The sequence below is a fragment of the Columba livia genome, chromosome 5 (assembly GCF_036013475.1).
Source record: "Columba livia isolate bColLiv1 breed racing homer chromosome 5, bColLiv1.pat.W.v2, whole genome shotgun sequence".
NCBI classification, from domain to species: Eukaryota; Metazoa; Chordata; class Aves; order Columbiformes; family Columbidae; genus Columba; species Columba livia.
Genome location: NC_088606.1, coordinates 64,153,147 through 64,177,546, shown reverse-complemented (window position 1 = coordinate 64,177,546; position 24,400 = coordinate 64,153,147). Strand labels below are relative to the sequence as shown.

Here is a 24,400-nt window from a genome sequence, read left to right as displayed (position 1 = left end):
CTCCATATTATTTACTGGGATTATATCATGTAGTTATGTCAATACTATCAAATAACTTTGCTCCCAGTTCATGAATCCCTTCTGCGTGTGTGATACCTCATGACCAGGGTCTCTTTCAGAGTGGAAAAAGCTGATCCTCTGAAATAAAACCCATGTAGCTTCCGGCACAGTTACTTCCAGGCACTCTTTCCAACAGGTCTCCTTAATCCTCTCTACCTGCTTTGACACTTCACCCTAATACAATATGTATACTGGATTTCATGCAACAAAATGATGTTTAGTTTGGTTGCATAAAACCACTGATGTCCCAATCACTTTGCTTTTACTCTTTTTTTACGCTTACTCTTTTTTTACACTTTTACGCTTTTACACTTTTACTCTTAGCAGTTCAGATACAATCAGTTGTAACATGTGGCCTGTATGCCAGAAAACACCCAACAAAGCAGAATAGAGAGAGCTTTGAAGTCCAACAGATAGCAATTATCCTCCCAATCAGCTCCATAAAATATTGTAAAGTTAAAAACACAGATGATTTCTTTTATAACTGCATTATGTATCTCTAAATCAACAGAGACAGTTGAATCACAGCCTAAGCCCTGGAACTCAGTACGGCAATTCAAATGAGAAGGTCTTGGTTTGAAACGTGATCTAGCAGGTTACATATTTAAACAGCAAGTGATCCCAAAGCTAATGAGCTAGAAGGGATGAGTCAGAGCCTTATCTAGACATACGTGGATATAATGAGCTGTAAAACGAAACCGCAGGTTTGAGAAATTCCCCAGCTGAATTCTGACGGGAGAGAGTGGGGGTTGGTAGGGTGATAAAATGAGTGAAGGACAAAGATGATGAGATGAAAAAAGAAAGAAGGTAGGATTGCTATTGGGGTAAACTGCAGAGATTAAACCCACTAAAATAAATGAGCATGGGTGCAAGAAATCTACTGGATGTAGGGAGTAACCTAAAAGCTGGAGAGGCCTCCAAAATAAGTAGGGCAAATGCTAATTACTTCTGAGATGGAACTTGATCTGTTTATGAAAGGATGATGCAATGCACTTGCTGGTAAGAGCAACGATCAGAATTTAATGACCCAGGAGTCTTTTACAGTCAGCATCCATTGCAATGATGCTGTCATCCAACAGTGCCCAAGTTCTTCAAAAAATACACACCAATACATCAAAAATAAGACTATGAACAGGTAATGAAAAGTGCAGCATGAAAATTACTTAGGGTCTTGGTTTGACCTGTATGAATCAGTGGCATCAGTGGGGCTTGGAGATGGAGGAAGGCAAAAGGGACTTTGGGTTGCTGATGGACATTGACTTCGTCTCTGCCTGGCATTTCACTCTGGCACTTGATGCAGCCCTTGTATGGTCAGTTTTGCTAAAAGAATTGTGAATATTTTGGGATTTATTTATCTTCAAACCTCACAGATCAAACCAGAGCATATTCAGGTCCTCAAAACATTCATGTTCTGTGTCAAAGTCTTTGCAGGCCCTCAGCACAGCTGACATGAACAGAGATGCATTTTGTAAGAGTTAACTGGCAGCTAAACACCTGAAATTTCCATCTATTCAGTCACTGCACGACTCAAAGAAAAGAAAATTAAAAAGGATAACCACAAATTGTCATTGCTAGCGATGTTTGCAGAAGGAAGGATTCTGAAAAACCACTGCATGCCTACAGGCATTCCAGCTAGCTCCTGTCGTGTTCCTCCCTACACATTATGTTTTACTGAAAAAATTAAGTATTTAATCCAGCATTCAGCCTTGCAGCTCCTCTTAGACAAGAAATTCTTTGCATTGTATGAAAAAATAACATAATCAGTTCTATTTTGTGCTGTTGAGCTTTTGTAGAAGGAGGTGTGGCAAAGATGAATGATAGCAGGCAACATCGGAGTGAAAAACAATACATTTCAGAAATCTTGAGCTGCCAGAATAGTCTAAAAAGTCACTTTGCATGAGACATGTTCAGCTGCCCAGAGCTGCTGCTGCTCTAGGGTTCTCCCAAACAAGCGCTGTTCAAGAAAGAACATCAAAGGATAGTCATGACCCAGTTTATCTTTTATATATGTTTGATAAAATAAGTCTTGGTTCAACATTTTTTATGTGTTTTCTGTAAGGAAATAGAACGGCAGTAATCAGCTCATCAACCTGAATATAAATAAATTTCGTTTATTTTTAATGAGGGAATTTTCATCTCATCTTTAGACTAGGGTGGGAAAACTTTGCAAGGACAAGTCATGTTCTCACTCTTCTTTAGTTTCCATCCTTACCTAACAGAAGAATCTCATCTAAGACGAGGAAAAGTGTTTTATCTTTGTTTACAAATAAAATATTTGTTCAATACATTTACTTTACCAAGTTAAAAGAATGTTCTCTATAATATGATCAGTATTACTGTAAAATTGTCAAGTGCAGTGGTTGTATGTCCCAGGAAGGAACTTGGGCTACATTTTCCACAGGTTTTTTTACAGTCAGAATAAACCACCTTATAATGTTTTCATTTATTGTAGCAGTGTGACATGCTTTCACATCCCACATTCCCCTCCATAATTCCCTCAAAAACTAACAAAAAATAATCAAACTTTCCTATTCCATGTATGTCTTCCATGAAATGATGGCTTTTTGGAGGTGAAAACTATTCAGCTACAGTCCTGAATTAATTTTCTATTGAAACCACTGAAAACTTCTTTAGGTTGTCATGAAGATTGATGTGAAACCTTCTGTGTCTTCATAGAAATAAATCCATTAAAATATCTGCAATCTTGTTTTGTAGTTGTCAGTGACCAACACATATTATTCTTTAATTATTTTGGAGTTTAATGAAATGGCATTCATAATTGATTAGTACAGCATATATCTGAGCATCTTAAACCTACAGTATTTTATGTTTTAAATAAGTATTTTAAAAAATGTTATTTTGAACATATGTAGTTACTGTTTGGTTTCATCTCTTTCTAAAGGAGAAACTTTAGTTAAGGTAGTTCATATGCTTTAGGACAGATATATTATTTCTGTAACAGTTCAATTTTCAAAAAGTTGGATCTTTTATTCAGAAAATAAAGAAACATAGATAATTGTGGAATTTAAAAGTTATATTAAAAATGACATTAATAGAAATACACAGGATTCAGATAACTGAAGAATTGACTCCTCCCCGCACACATATGAAAGGGATTTTAGTTTTTTGAAGTCATTGTTGCAATTTTCACTCCCAGTCCTTGGGGTAAAGGGATGCTTCCAACTGGGACCCCTTTCTTTCAGATATAACATATGGAACCCTATATGTCACCCAGACATTCAGCAGTTGGGATGCATCTGTACAACCACTGTGTTCAGCTCACTTTTTGAGCTGGTGCTTCTTCCAGCCCAGTGATGATACCTCTAACACCCTTCCATGCAGAATGCTCATGTCATACGAATTGCTTGGAAAAGGTAGATGAGAATAGTGGGGCTGCACAAATGCAAAGATTAGAAATCCAGGGAGGAAAGGAAATACACTGCTTTACCTTTAGTTTGTCCCTAAAGAGAAAAAGTGAGCCAATCGGCTTGAAACCCAACAAGATTAATTCCCCCGCCACCTCATTCCATTCTAAGCATTTTTCCTGAATTGTCAGAGTCATTTCCTTCCTCTGCTCCCATCCCAAACGTCTCTTAGTCAAATACGATTTTGCTATTATTACTACTTGTATTACAGGAGGAGTAAGTCACAGATTGTGACCTTCATATAATGCCAATGTCAGTAAAACAGTGGAGATCAATGTTAGATTCTGACTTTTGGGACTGAGTCTACCAAGTCTAGAAATAGAAATAGACAACCAAAGCATAATTGTTTGTTTCAGGGCTTCTTCTGGCCACTTATGAGGACCAGGATTTACCTTTTTTTCCCTCTTCTTGATATTACTACTGTATTTATTAATTTATCTTCTTCTGCATACAGTTATTTTCTCTTAGATATTGTTACACAGTTGCTGATTCAGGCTCAGAAAGGAATTTTCCCCCAAGCTGAAGGCATGTGAGGTTGTTTTAATTCCCTCCTAAAGTCAGGGTCAAGAGTGAAGGCAAGGCCATTGGTCTCTCCTGTGCTGTTGCTGTGGCATATTGTAGTTTTCCCAGAGTTTACCTTCAGTCTGGTAAAACTCTTCATTTCTGGCATTCCATTAAAATATGAAAAGCATGAAATGGATTTTCAGGTACAAATCTGAATTAAAATTCAACAGCACAGCTACATGAAATTCTTAGGCTGAGCTCAACCCAAGGGGCACTCTGCAGCAAGGCTTGGCTCAGTCCATGAGAGACGTGAATTCCGGTGGTGTTGGAGTGGGAGGTAGAAAGTCTTCTCCACCAGCCCATGCCACCAGGGGAAGGATGGCTGAAGACATGCCCCACAGGGCACTCAGCTTTAAGTCTCCATATCCCATAAGGTATCCTTCAAAATGATATCAGGATATCAAGAGGACAAACAGATACATGTCTAAAAAATGCAGTGGTCTGTGGGATAGGAATGAACACTCCTAAACAGGCCAAAAGTCTCATTTTAAACAAGGAGCCATGTCTGTTTAAGAATGAATATAATCAATTTCAACTGCAATAAATACAACTATGGAAACGCACATACTCTCAATTTGTCATGGAAACATGAGGATCGTGAAGACCAACATGGTTTCTAACCCATATTTGGAGTAGCCATTGCAGCAAAATCAAGCAAATGAGAACTGTCTGAGAAGCAGAAATGAAACTAAAGACTATAACAGGTCATAAAATCACTAGCTTGATAAGCATAACAAAAAGATAAGCAAAAAAAAGAGCACAAATTTGAGGTTTGATGTAAATGCCTTAGGAACAATTGGAATGCTCCATTTCTCAATTAAATATATTAGAATGTGAGCAGCATTAAAATATATTAAAATTTATTGTAGCTGAAAATAATTCTTATTTGATCTAAATCATAATAAATATAGTTAATTGAGATATTTAAAACAATAAAACAGTATGTACAAAAACCAGAACTATATCATAATACTCTTTTAGGAAGAATTTAGTATTTATGGAGGTGAAATAAATGTAGCAAGACAAAAGAGCGTGAAGGATAAATACTGAATATATTTATGGATGTGTATGAGACATGCAAAGCAAATGTAGGAAGATGAATTTACTCTTGACTAAGAGTCAGAGAGGAAACTAATTCACTAAAATAGTCATGTACTAAATTCACAGTACTGCTTTTAATATGCATTCAAGGAAGCGGATAAAAAAGCCATTTCTGACAAGACTCATAATTTAATGTATTCTACCCTTAATTTCATAGATTTTTTTGGGGGGAAAAATTGATTTGTTTTTGAGAAGGCTGTTCCAACAGAGCACAGTTCTGAGACAATTGACTTACAAATGACATTGTGCAATTATTTCATTATCTGCTCCTCACTGTAACTAAATATTTGTTAGTAGTTTTGTGGCTAAATGCAGGCAAGATTTTAATTTAGAAGACACATGTCTGTGATTATTCCTTAAATTACATTTTCCTCTCTCTTCTAGAAGGAACAGTATGAAAGAAACAGCTTCTCTTCAGTGAACATGAGAACAAAGGCAATTCTGGGAAACACAACTTTCAGTTGTGGTCAACAGAAGCTGATTTCAGACACAGAACTGAGAAACTAGAGTAAATTTCCTTGAAAAAACAGTTAAATACTATAACAACTTTGCAAATATCATCCTTAGAAAGAGACGGCATTTTTTAATGTTCTATCTTAGCATGATTTTAACAGGAATGATTTTAACAGAGCAACAAGACTGGTGAAGGGACTTGAACACAAGACCTATGGGGAGAGGCTGAGGGAGCTGGGGTTGTTTAGTCTGGAGAAGAGGAGGCTTAGAGGTGAGCTCAGCACTCTCTAGAACTACCTGAAGGGAAGTTCTAGCCAGGTGGGCACTGATCTCTTCTCCCAGGCAGTCAGCAATAGGACAAGGGGGCATGGGCTTCAACTCTGCCAGGGGAAATTTAGGCTGGATATTAGGAAGAAATTATTTGCAGAGAGAGTGGTCAGGCACTGGAATGGCTGCCCAGGGAGGTGCTGGACTCACCAGCCCTGGAGGTTTTTAAACTGAGACTGGACATGGCACTTAGTGCCATGATCTAGTAAAAGGACTGGAAATGGACCAAGGGTTGGACTGGATGATCTCTGAGGTCTTTTCCAACCCAGTCGATTCTGTGATTCTATGAATCGTGGTTTAGAAAGAGTTGCACTGATTCACACTAGTTAAAAATCTGCACCAGCAAATCTGTACACAATCACAAATTTAAATCATATTGCTGTGTTAGGCATCTAGCTAAATGACTATTCAGAAAAGAAACAAGAAAGGCCACAAACCAAATAGTCCTTTCTTCCTGCTTACAAGCAAATAAGGATTTTCCTGAGAAACCTTTAGAACAGTTACAGTCTATTGCTCTTCAAAAATTGTTAACAGGAACACTGAACTTTTTAAAAGCCTTTGTAAAAACCACAAGCAAAGCTCCTATTAGTCCCAAACTCTTCTCATTAATAAATAAAGAGAAAAGGCAAATTAAAAGCTAGACACCATTGTGGTTTATGTGAACATATGGGGGTATTAAATCATAAGGAAATGAACCACATGTATGTTTGGAGTAGAAACTTCCACATAAAGAAATTAATAGTAAAGACAGAATTCAGGCCAAAATAGTTCACACGGTACAACACAAACACATGCACCCATCAGTCCCAGTAAATGTATTGAATATGCTGCCAGACAAAGCCAGAAACGTGCTGCACAGCCAGCTAGATCTTGTTTAACACGAGGTGAGGATCACAGGGAACACAATGAGGAGACCAGATCGAGAGCTATTTAATAAAGCTTCCTTACCGTGCCAAGAAGCTTTCTTCTGCTGCCCTTTAATATTTGTCAAATAAAAGTGGAGTATACTCAGTTTGCTATTTAAAGATTCATATCAGGCTGTAATTCTAAATAGAGATTGTGAAACGTAGATGTCTATGAGGAGAATTTTCATCTTGAAACTTAACGCTGATTCTTCAGCCCAAGGTCTGTTTCTCACTAACTTATGGCACTGAACCAATTTCTGAAGAACACATGCTGAGGTTAAAGGTTTCTGTCAAATCAGTTCCACATCAGATATCGTGATGTCATATGTTAAGACATTGCCCGGATTTATCTTAGTATTACATAGTTTTGTATAAAGAAAGTGGCCAGTCATTGCTACTGGCTTCATCCCTTTGCATAGTTCCACTGAAAGGAAGATGCAGGGGGAAAAGGATTATTTCCACAATAAAGGAATGAATGAACATTAAAAAAATGATATAATAATACTGGAGAAAAAGCTTAACCCTACAAGGGGCAGATATTAACTGAATCAAATCAAAATTCAGTCGAGGTAATGGAATTTTGAAAATGAGTCATCGCTTCACACATTTATTCAGACCTTGTAATGTGCTTTATTTGAAGCGATTCCTGGGATGCTGTTGGAATCAAAATCAGCAACATTCAACGAGCAGCCTCTGAAAAAACAGCAGAAAGAATTATCTGGTTTCTATGGATATGTGTTTCCAGATTGGTTAATTCTTGCATCTAAGAAAATCCCAGCTCTGTTTGAAATCCTTCCTGCTGCTTTGGCATTTACAAAAGTGGATTCTCTTCTGCTTTATGAGTAGTGAAACCACGGTGTCACTTTCTTACATTTAAAGCACTAATGAGAATCTCTCCTTTACTGGGCCACCTGATTTAGTAAGCCATTTGGAGACCTAATTTCTGATTTCTGTAGAGGGCAGAGAATTCAATCAGATTCAGTTGCAATAGACGTGGAAATAAACCACCAGAAAGAGTGGGGATGTATAGGTAGAGTAAGATCTATACCTGTGAGTGCACAAGAAGTATTTCCTTAGGAAAATATGCTAAAGAGATGTTTGGTCTGTGTCTCATTAGACAGGTTATTACACTAGATGGAAGTAGATTCTAATACAGTCCAGCAGGTACTATATTCCCTACATAAAGAACATGTGTTTAAATACATCTATATTGATATGTGAACATATGTGGAGTAAATTGGAACAATACTGAAGGTACTTCCTTTACTTTTTTTTTTTTTTCTTTTAATTTTAATTTCTTTTCTCCCTTTGCAGAGTATTTGGTGCTGCCATCCTGCTGACATCCTCCCTCAACATGTTAATCCCGTCTGCAGCCAGGGTGCACTACGGGTGCGTCATCTTTGTGAGGATCTTGCAGGGCCTTGTAGAGGTACGGAAAAAATATCAAATCAGCAGTAAATGTGATAGCTGTTTGTTAGCCTTAACTAGCAATTGCAACTTTTGAGGGAAAAGAAAAATTGCTTTTAGGTTATTAGTGGTTTTCAGCGTGATGGGTTTCAATGTATGAATTACGGATATTTGATTTTCCTTCATCTGTACAATTACACAGTGAAGTTTTCTCTTGCTAAGAAGCCAGTGAGATAAGTATTTAACACAGAGTTGCACTGCGTAGCATTTACACTGTTGATATTCTCAACAGTGATTTGCTTTCCAGCCTCAGATTAAACCTACAATAAAGAATTAAGCTTCTGTCACAGGCCCTGATCATGCTCTTGTTGGAATGAATGAGAGATTTACCATAACTTTAAAAAGATAAAAGCTGAGCCTGCCTTCTAAATTTGTTTCTTTACTGACAGACAGATTTTGGGGACTGTGATCACTGGTTCTACACGCTTCTGTTGCATGAGCTGATTTTAACTCATGCACTTTATTGTGTAAAAAGACTCTAAAAGAGGATGCAGAATGTGCCTGCAAGTTAGGGAACTGACAATCCAGTTCCTAAAGTATATGTGTAGAAAAAGGGATCCATTCCTGAAGAGTGATCTGGGTGTACAGAGGTGTGCTCAGCTGCAAACAGAACAGAAGCAACTGGGTAACTACAAAATAAAGCAGTTATTTTAGACCCACTCATTTCTGTGATGCTGTCCAAAGGAATTGTGAATGCAAAACATCTCAAACGGCACTGTCGAAGAATTTTTACAGTAAATTATGACAACCTTAAGGTTCCATCTTTATGTTGTTTAAAAAAATTGTCAGAGAAACTGAAGATGAAATTGGTTACAGGATCTTCTTTCAAAACAGAAGAAAGTATTTTACAACCTTTTTCATATTGAGATTAATCCAAAAAGTTATTATTATCCTCTACTTTTTGCATAGGAAACAAACCATCAGATTGAGAGAAAAGTGACTCTATATAACTATGCATACATTGTAATCATTCTTAAGCAGGATTTTATTTTTTTGTTAGTTTATTTATTACCAAAGATAGACGATGGATTTGAAAATAGACCTAAAAAGTAACTGGTTTAAAATCAAACCAACTAACATCTTTCAATTATTTACTTTAAGTGCTCAAGAAGGTTCATGGAAGACAAAAATAGTGAAAAACTTCTCTCTTACTATTGTATTTTTAAGCTCTTATTGATCTTGTTTTCTAGTTTTAGAACAGTGGAACAGTAATCTCTATTTCCTGAATTATGCTTTAAATGTTAGATCAAAAAATGGTGGATGGTCGCCAAAACTGAGGGTTGGGAAAATGAGCCCAGCATTAGAAAGACTCCAGAAGGTCTGTGGTTTCAACTTTCCTTTGATTCTGGTTCTTGTGCATTAAGATTCTTTCTTTTTAATTCTTCACAATTCTTTCCTGGAAGGGGGAAGGGGTACCAAAGGAAATAACTATGTTTTATATCTGTTTCATCAGGCGCCTTTAATGATCTGGAGTGATATACAAAACCTATTTTGACTTTAACAGAGACTGAAGTTTTTCTATGGCTGCGCTCAGACTTTAGAAATGCAAAGCATCCTCAACTTCTTGTTTGTAGCAATTAAAACAAACAAAAAAATCATGCAAAGACAATGAACTGAATGCTTGATCGGCATTAGCTAACTTGTGGCACCCCTTCCCCAGGGGGTCACCTACCCTGCCTGTCACGGTATTTGGAGCAAGTGGGCCCCCCCATTAGAAAGAAGTAGGTTAGCAACCACGTCCTTTTGTGGTAAGTCACTTTCTATTTTTGCCTTTCTTTTATTTGTACTGTGAAAGTATTTTGAGACTGATTTTTTTCACCTTTGGTCTTGTTTTGTAGGTTCCTATGCAGGAGCTGTGATCGCGATGCCTTTAGCTGGGATTCTAGTGCAATATACTGGGTGGTCTTCTGTGTTCTACGTGTACGGTATGTGTTTCTGCTCATCTCACTCCAATGTTGTACGACCCTGCTCTACCCTTTCTAAAAATGTAAAAGCTACTGCTAAGAAGCCAAAAAAAGAGAGACGTGTGGGTCTATAAAGCTAAAAATACAGTCCAGAGAAAAGGACAATGAAAGAACAGAATTTAAAAGAGAGAGCGTAGGAAAGAAACATTAATAAAAAAGAAGAGAAGCCAGTTCATGGTGAAAACTTCATCACTTCTAATACAAGTAGTGCAAACTGCCATGCAAATCTACAAAATCTCAGATCATGTAACGTTGCCATTTTATTTGTACAACTATAAATTTAGAGTACCTAAGATGTCCTGACTTTTATCTGAAGACCTATATGACTTTATTCACACTGGTTTTGCTACCTTAGCTTACACTGATGGAAAAGAAGGGCCCAAAGGAGTTCATTATGAGGTGTAAACTTGATGTTAGTCAGGGGGATATCTTCTAGAAATTTAATAAACTACTCAGGAAGTGCATTGCTATGTTTAAAACAATGTCTCAATCTTGTATTTTGCTGGTAAAAAAGTTAGTTCAGCAATCAAACAACAGTGGCTTAAGGCAGAATAGAATTTAATTTACAGTCGGGTGGAATGAATCGGAAGCTGTTTTGTTGCATCGCATTGTACAAACTGATATTAAAATACCAGTGAATATTCACTTACAGTGAAATCATTCTGTAAATGAAGCAAAGATGACTTCACTGTGGTCCATCTCTCTGTGCATTTTGCATAGATACTGTTTGCAGGATCCAGCTCCCTGTTAGAATGACTCAATAGGGAATCAGTAACAACAATTGCCATTTACATTTGTTATCATTATTCACAGACTTTTTTCCTTGTTTGCTGCTTTACTGTGCATCTTTTTAAAGTCTTTCTTTCCTTTCTAAAGGGAGCTTTGGTATAGTCTGGTACATGTTTTGGCTTTTGGTTTCATATGAAAGTCCTGCAAAGCATCCTACGATCACAGATGAAGAAAGGAGATACATAGAAGAAAGCATTGGAGAGAGTGCCAACCTCCTAGGTGCAATGGAAGTAAGAATATTGCTCACACCTTGTTTCCTATGAGATAGAAGTAAAAACCAAAAACCCCAAATAGAACCAATAGCAACAACAACAAAAAAATCAAACGCCCTTCTTTAAGATAGAAAAGCGTGTTTCAAACATTTGCATCTTTTTGGGGTGGGGAGATCTGAAATCTGCTGATGGGTTTCTGGGTGAATATCGCTTGTACAAGAGGAGAATACAGGTTCCAGTTCTAGTAGATCACTCATGGAATTTATGCCTCTTTTTCTTTACCTTTTTGTACTCCAAAGTATAACAAAACCCCAACCTGCAGCCACATTTGATCGAGACTTTCACACCACCTTGAGTTCAAGTGGTTTATTTCCTTCCTATATAATCCCTTCCGGAAGGTTTTCCTCTTCCTAAAAGTAAACTGGAATTAAAGCACTACTCAGTGTCTCTCGAGGTCCTCAGAACATCAGAAAAAAGAAAAGTAAATTCCATTCTATGTTTCATTTGCAAGAAAGACCGCAGGTTGCAATAGAGCATACTAGGAGAGCCATAAACATGCCTCATTATCGTGGTAATTTTCCTAGAAACAAGCTATGAACCTCTCACAACCTGACTTAGTTCTGTACTGGGTTAGTTCTCAAGGACTAAAAAAACCAGCTGATTTCAGAGAATTTTCTAGGCACTTAATAATCTTATCATACTAAATCATAATTTTATTCTCTAACTACTGAAATAATTTAAAGGGACTATCACCGTGTTTACTAACTCAAGAACATGAATATCTTTTCCCCATTGACCCTCACTACCACTCTTCACTGTGTTTTCTAATTCAGGTTCTTGACTGACCTCAATAAAAACCCCTATTTTTCACTTAGTAAAAAACTTTGATTCAGATTAAATAGGGAACTGGAAATACTGCAGAATGATTCCTTCTACAACTGACATTTTTAGGTGTCCTTGAGGTAGTGTCCGTGTTGATATTCAATAGCATTAACAGTGTTCATGCTTTCTTATACATGTAACTGCTTTTGAAAGCCTTATGTGAAATGACATATTTCGAAGAATGTCCGTATAATTCTAACTGGGGCTGGACATTTTCTGTGTAGTTTTTGTTCTTGCTTTTAACTAAATATTTTCTGGAAGTGATTAGTTTCTTCCCATAGTATCAAGTTATCTTTTCTGGCTGGCTTCTCAGTAATTAAGGCCCTCTTAATCCTTAGCTCTCACTTGAGTGTAATTTAATAAGTATACAAGTTATTACATATATCTATCTATTGGCTTGTTTTCTTGAAAGAAGAGCCAGTATTCAAGTCACAATAGACCAAATTCATCTTGGAACCTTGCTGAATTGATTTTTAAACACTCATCTGGGTCTGGATCCTGCATTTGGATCAACACAGATGGGCAGAGCGCTGGGTTCATGGAGAGGTGCTGCGACTCAGCAGGGCTGGAGTTCTCTCCATCTGTTATGGGTTCTTTTTTCTTTCATTATGCAATTGATTTTAAAAATACAACAGACCAAACAAAAAATATATAGACCAAGCAGTTTCAGCTGAGGCTTGATAAAAAAATATATTCAGAATGTCTGGATTAAGGTTGAAATGCTAAAATATATATTTAAAATAAATCTGGATGAAATAGTGCACTTATGGTGTAAAATCTGACTCTTGCCTTAGATACAGCAGCATTGTCTTTTACAGACACACTATTATTTTGGACTTAGTATGTTCACGCTTACATGATGAGATAATGGCACTTGTACATGAGTGTTGTGATACAGCTGAGTATCACTGAGTTTCTCCACTTGTGAATTTTGCAGTAATTTAGCTTGTCCATCCAAATGTGGCTGCATGTAATTTATGATAATTGAAGTTAATGTACTTTATGATAACTGAAGATAACTTGTGTTTCAGAAATACAAAACTCCATGGAGAAAATTTTTTACATCTATGCCAGTCTATGCAATAATTGTTGCAAACTTCTGCAGAAGCTGGACTTTTTACTTGCTGCTTATTAGCCAGCCTGCTTACTTTGAGGAAGTGTTTGGATTTGAAATAAGCAAGGTATGTAAAAATAACGTAAAAATTTTCTCTTAGCTAAGTACATATCAGAGCTACATTTGTGGTATTTATTAAGAGAAGGAAAGAAAAGTGTTCTGTGCATTTATCATGGGTTTACAAGTTTTAAATCTTAAAGGTATCGAGAAACTCATCACACCTCTGTCCCTGACGCCCCAGGGGATACAGGATCCCAACAAAGTTGTGAAGAAATCATCGACAGACAGTTCTGTTTTTCCAGGTGCACTTTGCCAAGCAGGACCACCTGGTTTTAGGAAGGATAGTACATTTTTATCACCTATTAATATATCCCTCTTATAATGTGGTGAGAACTGCTGCCACTGCACTTAAGAAGCAAAATATGAGACATAAGTATGATCTAAACTTCCACATAATGCATAGGAATTTTGGATCAGACCTGTAATGTAAATATGAATACACACAAATACACCTTCATGGTGTGTAGCAAGCTTTCTGCTAATACAGATTTCCTTCTTGTGAATGTGATGGGGACTTGTGCTTTTGAGAGACCTTTGTTCTTTTGAGGTTGTTCTATGAGGTATAGTCACCCTAAATTGTGGTGTAAGTGACAATTAGATGAGCGGCTTCCAAAATGTTGCTGTATTATGGAGCATGGTCAAAATTCTGTAATGTCATCCTGCATTTAAAGATGGGCTTCCGTCTTTAGCTGGAGTTATTTCAAGAAGCTTTGCTATGCTTGAAACATCACTGTTATGCACATGATAATAATGGTCATATCCTGTAGAATTAATCTGGTCATTTTGCTCCAGAATATCTTTCTTAGAGTGTATTCAAAGAAATGAGGAGCTTCATAAACAATGACAGCAAAGTTTTCACCTGCTGTGGATGTGGATGCTCATAAATGAATTGTTACTATTTATCCAGGAACACCTCAAAGTGGTAACTGCAATACCATGGTTTCCTTGTAGTTAACTTCTGGCTTATTGGGATTAACATTTATTAACACAAAACTATTTGTCACAGCATACTTGCCACATATATAAACTGCAGCAAAAAGCACAGTTTCATTACTTTAATTGAAGAGCAGGGAAAACTTGTTTTCTTTTTGTTCTCATGGACTCTGCTTTGCACGCTGATGTAACTCGAGTCAGACATCAGATCCGCTATTCAGACAGGAATTATGAAAAAAACCCCTGTGCTTCAGCACTTTTTCAGGTATAGACAACAATCAGAATCCCCTGTTAGAACAGAATGTCTTTCGTGTACTGAAACAAGCTGTTTGCAAGGCAGTTCTGTTGACAGGAGCATGCAGGTGGCAGTTCACACCACGCTCAAAGATACCCTGTCCCGCTTTGAAGAAATGGTTTTCAAATCTATTATTATAATTGGGACAGTCATCACAAGATTACTACGTCTTTACTTGTGTGTATAGCATTTGGAATATTGTCAGTGGATATATAGTGTGTCACCTTTCACTATGTACAAGAGTTTCTCAGACACTTCTTTTGCCCACGTGAAATTTGAAGCTTGAGGGACAGTCAGAAATCAAAGGCAAGTGGTCATTGTGTACGTGAGGATGAATTCACAGGGAGCCTGTCTGGACATGTTGGGTTTGCTGAGCAATGCTATGCCAGACACATCACCAACAGAAATGTAGCAATTCAGCTCAACACATTTGATCATATATTTTCTGAAAAGAAAGGGTAGAGGGGCTATAACTCAGGGGGAAAATATCCATTAGCTTAAATATGATGTGTAAAATCCATCTATAAATAAGAAGTGTCACGGCATCAGAGATTCTTAAAAACTCCAGCTGTGCTTTGTAAAATACAATGTCAACTTAAGATCACCAGTTTTTAATAAACCAAGACAAGACTTTTAGGTTTAGCACATAGCTTGAAATTGAAGAGAAACAATTTCAGAAAATGAATTATCAATATTTTCTTATGGTTTATACTCTGCTAATTTGGATGATTGTTTTAGGTGGGGATCTTGTCTGCTGTGCCGCATTTAGTGATGACAATTATTGTTCCTATTGGGGGACAAATTGCAGACTTTTTAAGAAGCAAGCAGATTCTTTCAACCACTACTGTGAGAAAGATCATGAACTGTGGAGGTAAGTCTTCCAATTTTATTTAAAAGCTTCTTATACAGATTCAACATCCAAATAGTCTGTATGGACATATATATGTACTGTGTATATATATATACTTGATATATACTGTGTACAGTAACCAAACAAACTGCGTGGGTTTATGTATTTATGTGTCAATCCTTTGGGCGTTTTTTGTATGTTAGTGATGTAGTTACTATCGTTCCTATTCACAGTTTCAATATAGATGTTTAGCTTTTGAAAAAGCACTTGGAATGTTAAATTTGCCTTCTCTTAGCTATTTACTGAATCTCAGCTCCCCATTTAAACACCATCTGCACCAAGAGAGCCCAGACAAGCACCTGAGGTGACATATCTTACTTGGAAGAGGTTAAAGTCACACGAGCTGAGTCCTGGTTGTGATAAGGGCTGCAAAATTCATAAGTGGTTTCCCATTAGGGTTGGCTGGAATGACCTAACCCAATCACATTATTTTCCTCTTAAAACTGGCAGGAAGTACCAATAAATTAGCATACAAATAATAAAATAAGGATTATTTGAGATAGTGAGAACGTGTGTTGTTTAGGAATGAAATAAATACTTGATTATATTCCATTCTGAGATAATGTTTTGCCTCTGTCTCCCTATGAAATATTGCCATATCCTAAGGCCTGCTGTATTTGAGAGGGAATTAAATCTGATGCCTGGTTTTCTTTATGATTTCCCCAGGTTTTGGGATGGAAGCAACTCTTCTTCTGGTGGTGGGGTATTCTCACAGTAAAGGAGTGGCTATTTCCTTCTTAGTGCTTGCTGTAGGCTTCAGTGGATTTGCCATATCTGGTAAGTTTATGTTATTGTTATTAGTGAATTATTTTATTTTAGGAGATAGAACACCTCATCTAGTTTTTATTCATTAATAGTAATTTAAACAAACCCCAGAGTTCCAAATTACATTATTTATGATCATTACAAAGTACAATTGGTACCACAACTTTTATATCAGATTATATTTGTTCAAATACCTAAATCTTTTCCATACTCATTGCATCAAATTAGACTTTCTTTTCAGTGAAGTGCTAAGGTACACCATAGATTTTTCTTGAAATGAAACATATAACACAAGTGGCCTGATGTTATACAATGATACCTAAATTTACACACCTTTGTTTAAGTGTAAGCTTTTTACTATTTTATTCCGCAGTGTACACTAATTAATGCTTTGTTAGTGTTGTATTTTTTAATTATTATTATTTTGGGACCTAATTACTAGCAATTTCTTTCTGAATTAACATTCAGCTCTTCACTTTCCTGCTGACACATCACCCCTTTGCCTTTGCCTTTCCCAAACACAAATCACGTGTTTCCCTGTGTGATTTTCACTGTTTCCCGCTGTGATTTTCACATCCTCTCCCATGCTGGTTCCTTATGTCTAAAACAGGCTCTCTTGTCTTTTGTGCCAAACATCTCAACTCTCCTTAATCAAATCTGTCCTTAATCCCACATGTTCTACAAGGTATCTTGCCTGTTTCGTACCCTAACAGTTTTCCATATCATACTGCCCACCTTTGCCTTTTTATTATCTTTCTGTATCCGAAGATTTGGTTTCTGTTTTCACTTAAATGCTTATTTTAGGCACAATGAGCTCTGTCACTTCAGTGAAGCATGTGGTTTTTTTCTAAGATTATTTAATAGTTACTGCATGAATTTCAACAGAATTAAGCTGCAGGAAAAGCAAGAGAACAAACAAATATATATATACAAATAATTCATAGCTCATTTATAGATATTATCTTTTTACTCCTTTTATTTTACCACTCAAGGACAGAAGGAAACTCCCTTCTGCTGGTCTGTGTGACAAAAAGAAAAATGTAGGCAATAGGGAAGGAAAATGGTACAAGTTGGAAGAAGAAACGAAATGTTATCTACAGCATAAAGTGGCCATGAATGAGACTGTGAAATATGAACTTTTTCCCTGCCTAAATATCTTCTGGGTTCTCTACTCCACACAGTCACTGCTGGGATTTTCTTCTTTTAACTGCAATTTTGTGAAGATAATACATTTGATATCCTTTTATAAGATATTTTTAAAAGCAAATGAAATCCCAGAGTCTCTCTAGGAATTATAAGCCTTTTAGAGAAAAAGAAATGCAATTAAACAGCCCCAAAATGTCATAGTAAAATTGTCGGGTGACAGCGTTACTTTTCAGAACTGAAGTAATGCTCTGCTTTTGGTATGAATGTTTGCTGACCTTTGTATTACAGGATTCAATGTCAACCATTTAGACATTGCCCCAAGGTACGCCAGCATCTTAATGGGCATTTCTAATGGAGTCGGGACCTTGTCTGGAATGGTTTGCCCTATAATTGTCGGAGCCATGACAAAGAACAAGGTAAATAGCAATAGAGTTTAAAAATCTTCCAGTTTAATACTATTGGTTTCAAGAAAAAGACCTTTCCATAGTACAATTTGCCAGGATGTTCATATTAGAGACTGGGACCTGCAGGGAATAGCATCCAGGAACCTGCAAATTTGAAACATGTTTCACTATATGCTCATGAGATCAGTGCTTTTGTAGGCTAACAAAGAGTGATTTTTCAAAGAAAGATGAATATAAATAATTGCAAACCGGACACTTAAATGTTTCAGCTGTGCTGTCACAACCTCAATCCCTAATTAAAATATTTCAGCTTAGAAGAGTTAGATGAGTCTCTGCACTAGTCTGATTTAGCAAATTTCTTCTTTACAGACACGTGAAGAGTGGCAGTACGTCTTCCTCATTGCGGCTTTAGTTCACTATGGAGGTGTTATCTTCTATGGCATATTTGCTTCAGGAGAGAAACAACCCTGGGCAGACCCTGAACAGACAAGCGAAGAGAAATGTGGCTTTATTCACGAAGATGAACTTGCTGAAGAGACAGGGGACATTACTCAGAATTATGTAAATTACGGTACCACCAAGTCTTATGGTGCTACAACCCAGGTCAACGGTGGCTGGCCTACTGGTTGGGAGAAAAAAGAGGAATTTGTACAAGAGGAAGTACAAGACTCATACAACTACAAGGAAGGAGATTATTCATAACAAACCTAACTATTGGGTATATTTTGTAGTGTTTGTGATTAAATTCATTGTGATTGTTTGCACACAGAAATAAGATGTGGTATAAACATGTAAACACATATCAAACAGGAAGGTCTTACTGTAAAAAAAATACATCAAAGTGCAATCTGTATGAGTTGTGACATGTCATCACTTTCATTAGGTTATATTTGTTCTATAAACATTAGAGTTTTAAGGGTTTACTGGTCAAAACTATAGAGGCAATTAGATACTTACAGTATACAAGAGCTAAAACTCATAACTAAGGATTAAAGCACAACTAAGCAACCAAGTTGGCACATCTAATGCTCTTTTTAGAAAGCCAAAATTACTTGATCATTAAAAATGCACTTATATATTTGTTACACTGTATTGAAAGAGATTGTGTTAAATACACACGTTTACTCAGTGCGATGTAGGAATTGTGTGTTTAGTCTAAGACAAGAGCTTTCTTAAAGAAGAAAGGTCCAGTCTCAGGCGTTTGCAGAGGATTGATCCAGTCAATGGTGACTGTGTCAAGCCTAAAGAACAAATAGGGCGTATTGTATGTTTATCGTGATTACATGCTGCAGGCTGCTCTGTGATGAATAAAGAAATTATTTAGGAGTTTTATACTGAATGTTTGGGCACAAACTCTTATTTCTATTCTTTACAGAATCCTATGAAATTATAGGCGTTGTCATGTTCTTCCCTGCATTTAGCAACTACTATAAAGACAATATATAATGTTAAGTCTGACTTGTCACGCAGACTGTCAAATCCCTTTATCGAAAAGCAAGCTTTATTATTCTATTCTTTGCAGTATATTCCAACTTTGTACTGGAGTCTTTAGAGAGAAGAAAAAATAACCAATATAACCTAGAAAAAGATATAGTCTTTTACAAAATTCCAAAGAGAAATTTACTATGAGCAAGTAGCCCTATAAAAAGGATTTATTTGTTTTGCAGAATATTTTGAAGCCAACAGAAGAAACAGAGAATAATTTAACCCTTATTCTTCCCTTAATAGCTTTCATATTTTTACACATCTTGCCACAGTTGTATACATAGATATAAGTTTATCGAAGATACTGTAATTATAGAAAATGATGCTATTTTAGAAATCCCTGAAATAAAAAAAAATGTATTTGTCTTTCAATTAAACCTAATAATAATGGACACTGAATATGAGTAATTTATAAGCTCACAATAAACCAAAGTGGTAAATAACTAGTGTTGGGTTGAAAGAAGCCAACAAGCACCACGCTTGTCTTTATAGCATAACTCAACAGTGACTGCAACATTAGTGTACCAAGCAATAAGTGCAATGCATTATGAAGTGCATAATCTTCTAGACTATATATTAACCTTCATTTAGCTTGTTGTATATATTTGGGGTTGTTGGGATTCAACCAAACTGAACCAACTGAAGTTAGCAACACCAGACCACTTCTTAATACTCTAAAATAACAACAATGATCCATTTCTTAATTCAATCAAATGATTACTATTGTATGTAATAATCCATTCTGGATTCTTGGTCTGTTCATTGTATTGTGCTAGTGATTGGAAACCCTGCTACCGCAATATACAACTTGAGGATTGTTTCTTCTCCTTTTTTTTTTTAATTTTTTCTTTTAAATGCAAATCATACCTTGACCTTAAGAAAAAAGTATTTTGCTTTGTGCCTCAAAGTGATGTAAAATGTGACCATAGCTTTTGCTGTGTTTAATGAAAAAGATGTGGACTGTGTCACTTTTGTTGCTGCAAAAAGTGTTAATAAAATGCTCTATTTATCCTTTTATATAAAAGAGGACCATTGTAGTTTCTTGTCATTTTTTAGACATATTTTAATATAGACGACTAAAATAGATGACTAGAATTATAAATTCTGCTATTGATATGGAGATAATATCTCACATCACAGATGGGAGCTATGCTGAATTCCTGGTGTCCTGCCTTGTTGGGAGAGGTGCCCAAGTCTAGATTGTTGTTTGTCCTCTCATAAGGACGGCTGGAGTAGGTACAGTAGAGAAAGGAGCAGGAGGATCAGTGTGCCAGCCAATGCAGTGAAACTGGGAAAACCAGACTGATCTGTGTTACCAAAGAGCTGGTGTGGTTCAGCATTCTGTGAAGAAAATGAAAAGCATCGCAGTCTGCTCTTCTTGGATTTTTTTTTAGTAAACTCAAGAAATCCTATATTAAAAGTCTTCTTCTAACAAAATTTTTACTCTTCAATAATTTCATTGAACCAAATAGAAGAATGTAGAAACACCAAACTGAACAAAAGGTTGCAAACAAGCAGACAGAACAGTAATGGGCCCAATGTTCCTCACCCATGGGGTAGTTGTCATGAGATGCCAAGTAATGCACAAAGTTATTGCTAATTGTTTTGGTGGACCTGTGTGATGTTGCCATGGAAACTTCCTGAAAGGTTCAAAAGTGGGATAAATAGGGGCTGTAAAAGTACTGTTGTATTTATTGCGGTAAGTGGACAGCTCAGAAAATGAAAACTAATTAGCAAAGTTAAAATCAATTCTTCTTAGTTTCCAAGTCTAATCTCACAGGTTCGCTATATTTTGGAATTGTTTTAATAATCTCCTTTCATAAGTATAGGTAATTTTTTTTGGTTCTCATTAGCTTGACACCTTTTAATTACTTAGAATAAATGAGAGACGTTAATCCAGGCATTAGACACCGCACTGTTCAGCCATACACAACTCAGTGGGAACCCAACAACTGCCTTTAAATGCTCCACCACTCCACAGTCCTCCACATTCTCTTTCTAGATCTCAGCTTCTGCTTTGACTCCTTCGCCTCCTCTTAAAACAGCAGCACAGAGAAATCCATTCTGGGGTGTAAAAGGAGTGTGACAGGCTTTAAGATTTTTACTTCTTTACAGATTCCAGTTCACAGGAAAATATAGGAAATGACCATCAGGAACATGACTGAGAAAGAAGGGGAAAGGGAGAAAATAATTGGGTTCTTGCAAAGGATGATTCAGCGAAAAGAAACAGCAACAGCTGGATCTGGTTTAGGGAAAAGGGGAGTTGAGGGGACATGACCCTTCATCTAAACTCCTATATTCCTTCTCACTAAATACATTTATGTTTCTCCTTCTCCACTTCATTTTAACCAAGTAGCGTTGCTAAAACATCCCTCTTCAGCTGCTTCTGTGCCCTTTCTGCCCAGAGATTTCTCTCCTGCACTCAGATTCAAAGACTAACTCTGCAGACGCCTCGCACTTGCATGCACAGCGTTCCTCTTTGGAACCCTTAGCAGCTCAAACCATCCCCGTTTATCAATCAGAATGTGTCCGCAGTCACCCGATTGTTTTGTCCTGTCACCTGTTTCTGTTCTATTCCCTCTTTGCTCACTCACCGTGGTGCAAAAAAAAAAAAAGGAAAGGAATTGTTACTCACATTTTTATTTATCAGTTAGTTATCTTTTCAGTGAAGAACAATAAGTAAAGGGAGGGGCAGAATCCAGGCTCCATTAAAATAATTAGAAAAGCTTTGAGTTTAGATGAGCTAAAATATCACCTCAAATGTTCACCTTTATGTCCCCAAATGATTTCATTTAGATAGTATCACTCCACTAGCGACAACTTTGAAAATATTAGAATCTGCATTGGTCAGATCCCTTCTGTTAACACGTACTCTTTGTTGTGGAGATAAAGCTGTCATGAAGTGCTCTTTGCTTTCAGAAGTGATGGTGAAATTCAATGGACCCAATTTCATAAAAACACTTTTCTTTGGGGGAAAAGAAAACCTCAAGGTAAAGGTTGAATAACAGTGACAAAAGAATATCTGCAAATACGAATGAAGTCCTCTTTCAGCATGAAGCCAGGAATAGGGATGAATGTGGAAGTCAGAATAAATGTCACAGTTCAAAGCTGTACTGTTGGAAAGATAACATCACAGTGTTACTTGCTGCCTCTGAAAGATGAAATGTTTTGTTCCATTCAGGATAAGCTGTGAAGGAGTTTGAAGGCTAGTCTAAGTCTACATTAACTATTCAACAGCAGCTGCTTTTGAACTTATTTTGAATTTGTTTGTGTTTTTTTCTTGAATAGTTTTCATTGCACTGGGAGATTTAAGAGTAAATAATCAAACGACCTAGAACTACAGTCATATATTTTAATTAGGTATCTATGTAAGTCCTCTCTGATCCAGCTAACATGATGCTATTCTAGTTTTGCTTAACACTTTCTCACTCTGCTGTAACCCAAAGCACAGCAAAGAAAGAAATACATTATACATTTACACGCGCACAACTACTGATGTCGCATGCTTAAATAGTATATTTTCTTTTTGAGAATCACAGTTACAAAATGATTGTTGGCAAAACTGGCGATCCAGGTATTATAAAGAATAAAACCACCTTTTATGACTGACAAGGGGTTGATGACAAGGTGTTGCTTCTACCCTGAGGATCAAACAACAGGTTCTGTGCACAAAGAACAGTGAATGAGATGAACATTTGACATGGACAAACAGTGCAGGTATGTTTGGTTTGGCAAGATCCCGATTCATCCTGAGCAGTATGAATTCATTCACATCGCCTCTGTCTGTGACACCTTGAACACTCAACATATAATTTATTCATGTGCAAATTTACTTCCTCTAGTGCTTTTCTTTCAGAAAATACAGAGGTTACACGTAATTAGCAAACTAACTAAATAAACTGGTTCACTTAATTAGCAACAAGAATTTTACTTCAATGGTAAGCTTATGCTTCACTTAACATTTAACACAAATCACATTAGAGTGCTATTCGAGATTTGTATATACATACGCACACATGTACATACAATACGCACATATATATGTACATAATACACAGATATGTGGAGCAGTAATAGGAGGGAAATCTTAGTGTACACAGAAATATTTTAGTTCTCTTTTGACCTGATCAAAATCCTAATGCATTTTCAGAAAGCTCAAATATCACCTGCATAAAACTCCTCTCAAAACCATTACATCCTACAATAAATATGGACATCAGCAACTTCAGAAGTGGAACCTGAAAAAGTCCATAAAACTGTATGGAGATATTGGCAGGAAACACTTGGTGTTGTATTGCTTATCTCAACACTTCCACCATTATATTTTCCAGGTCACAAATGTAGATTGATCTATTATCTATTTTCCCTTACTTAATTTGATATAATTGAGGTTCAAAATATTTATAGAGATATGAATAGCTTAATCATATTCCCTAATTTCAGGGATCTCCTTGAATTCAGAGTGTACTTTTTCAGACCATGTCTGTTCTCTCTTGAAAAAGAAATATGAAAAAGAGCTTTCATTGAATAATGGAATATCTTTCACTTATTCCAACAGTTGTGCTCCTCCTGCCGGGGTTTTCAAGCTTCCTGTGCATCACACGCACTGAAAAATCTGAATAATTGAGTAGAACATGCACAGTAAAAATGATACCAGGAAATGCTGGATTCACTATTTCCATGCCATGCAGATGAACATCACATGCGCTGTGAAAATGTGTTAAGGTCCACACAAACAGTGTCTGATTTAGACCAGAGGATGCAAGTGGATGGTTGGATGCCCAAGGATCCAAAGTGAAGAAAAAAATCCTCGTATTTTGGGAAATATTTGTGTGATACAAGGAGTCATATTTAGAAGTACCCAGATACACGTGTGATAGCACTGTTCACCTATTCTCTCCACCTTTCTGTAGCATCTGGAAAGGTCAGTAAATCAAAGCAAAAGGCCACTATCACACCAAAAACAGATTTAAAAATGATGCTTGAAGCAGAAAATGAACTAGATAAGAAAGCATTTCAAAAATAAAGGATAGTATTGTTAAAATTGGAAGATTGCCATTTAATTAGAGTCTGTTTTGTATAATCAATTAAATGTGTCAGCACTGGGTAATTGTCATAGATGGCCATGAACTAAATAAG

General features: G+C 36.6%; 1 protein-coding gene and 1 long non-coding RNA gene across 2 annotated transcripts in view; one reads left to right on the top strand and one right to left on the bottom strand.

Annotated features, from left to right (window-relative positions):
* The window catches only part of SLC17A6 (solute carrier family 17 member 6), a 31,826-nt gene extending 13,339 nt beyond the window's left edge, over window positions 1-18,487 (top strand). Inside the window, 9 exon segments of the mRNA NM_001282833.1 lie at window positions 8,150-8,264; window positions 9,963-10,050; window positions 10,141-10,227; window positions 11,143-11,285; window positions 13,181-13,330; window positions 15,290-15,422; window positions 16,128-16,238; window positions 17,661-17,788; window positions 18,146-18,487. Of these exon segments, the coding sequence (NP_001269762.1) occupies window positions 8,150-8,264; window positions 9,963-10,050; window positions 10,141-10,227; window positions 11,143-11,285; window positions 13,181-13,330; window positions 15,290-15,422; window positions 16,128-16,238; window positions 17,661-17,788; window positions 18,146-18,478 (1,288 nt within the window). The 3' untranslated portion in view covers window positions 18,479-18,487.
* LOC135579625 (uncharacterized) overlaps window positions 1-24,400 on the bottom strand; it is a 70,468-nt gene that overhangs the window by 623 nt on the left and 45,445 nt on the right. The window lies entirely within an intron of this gene.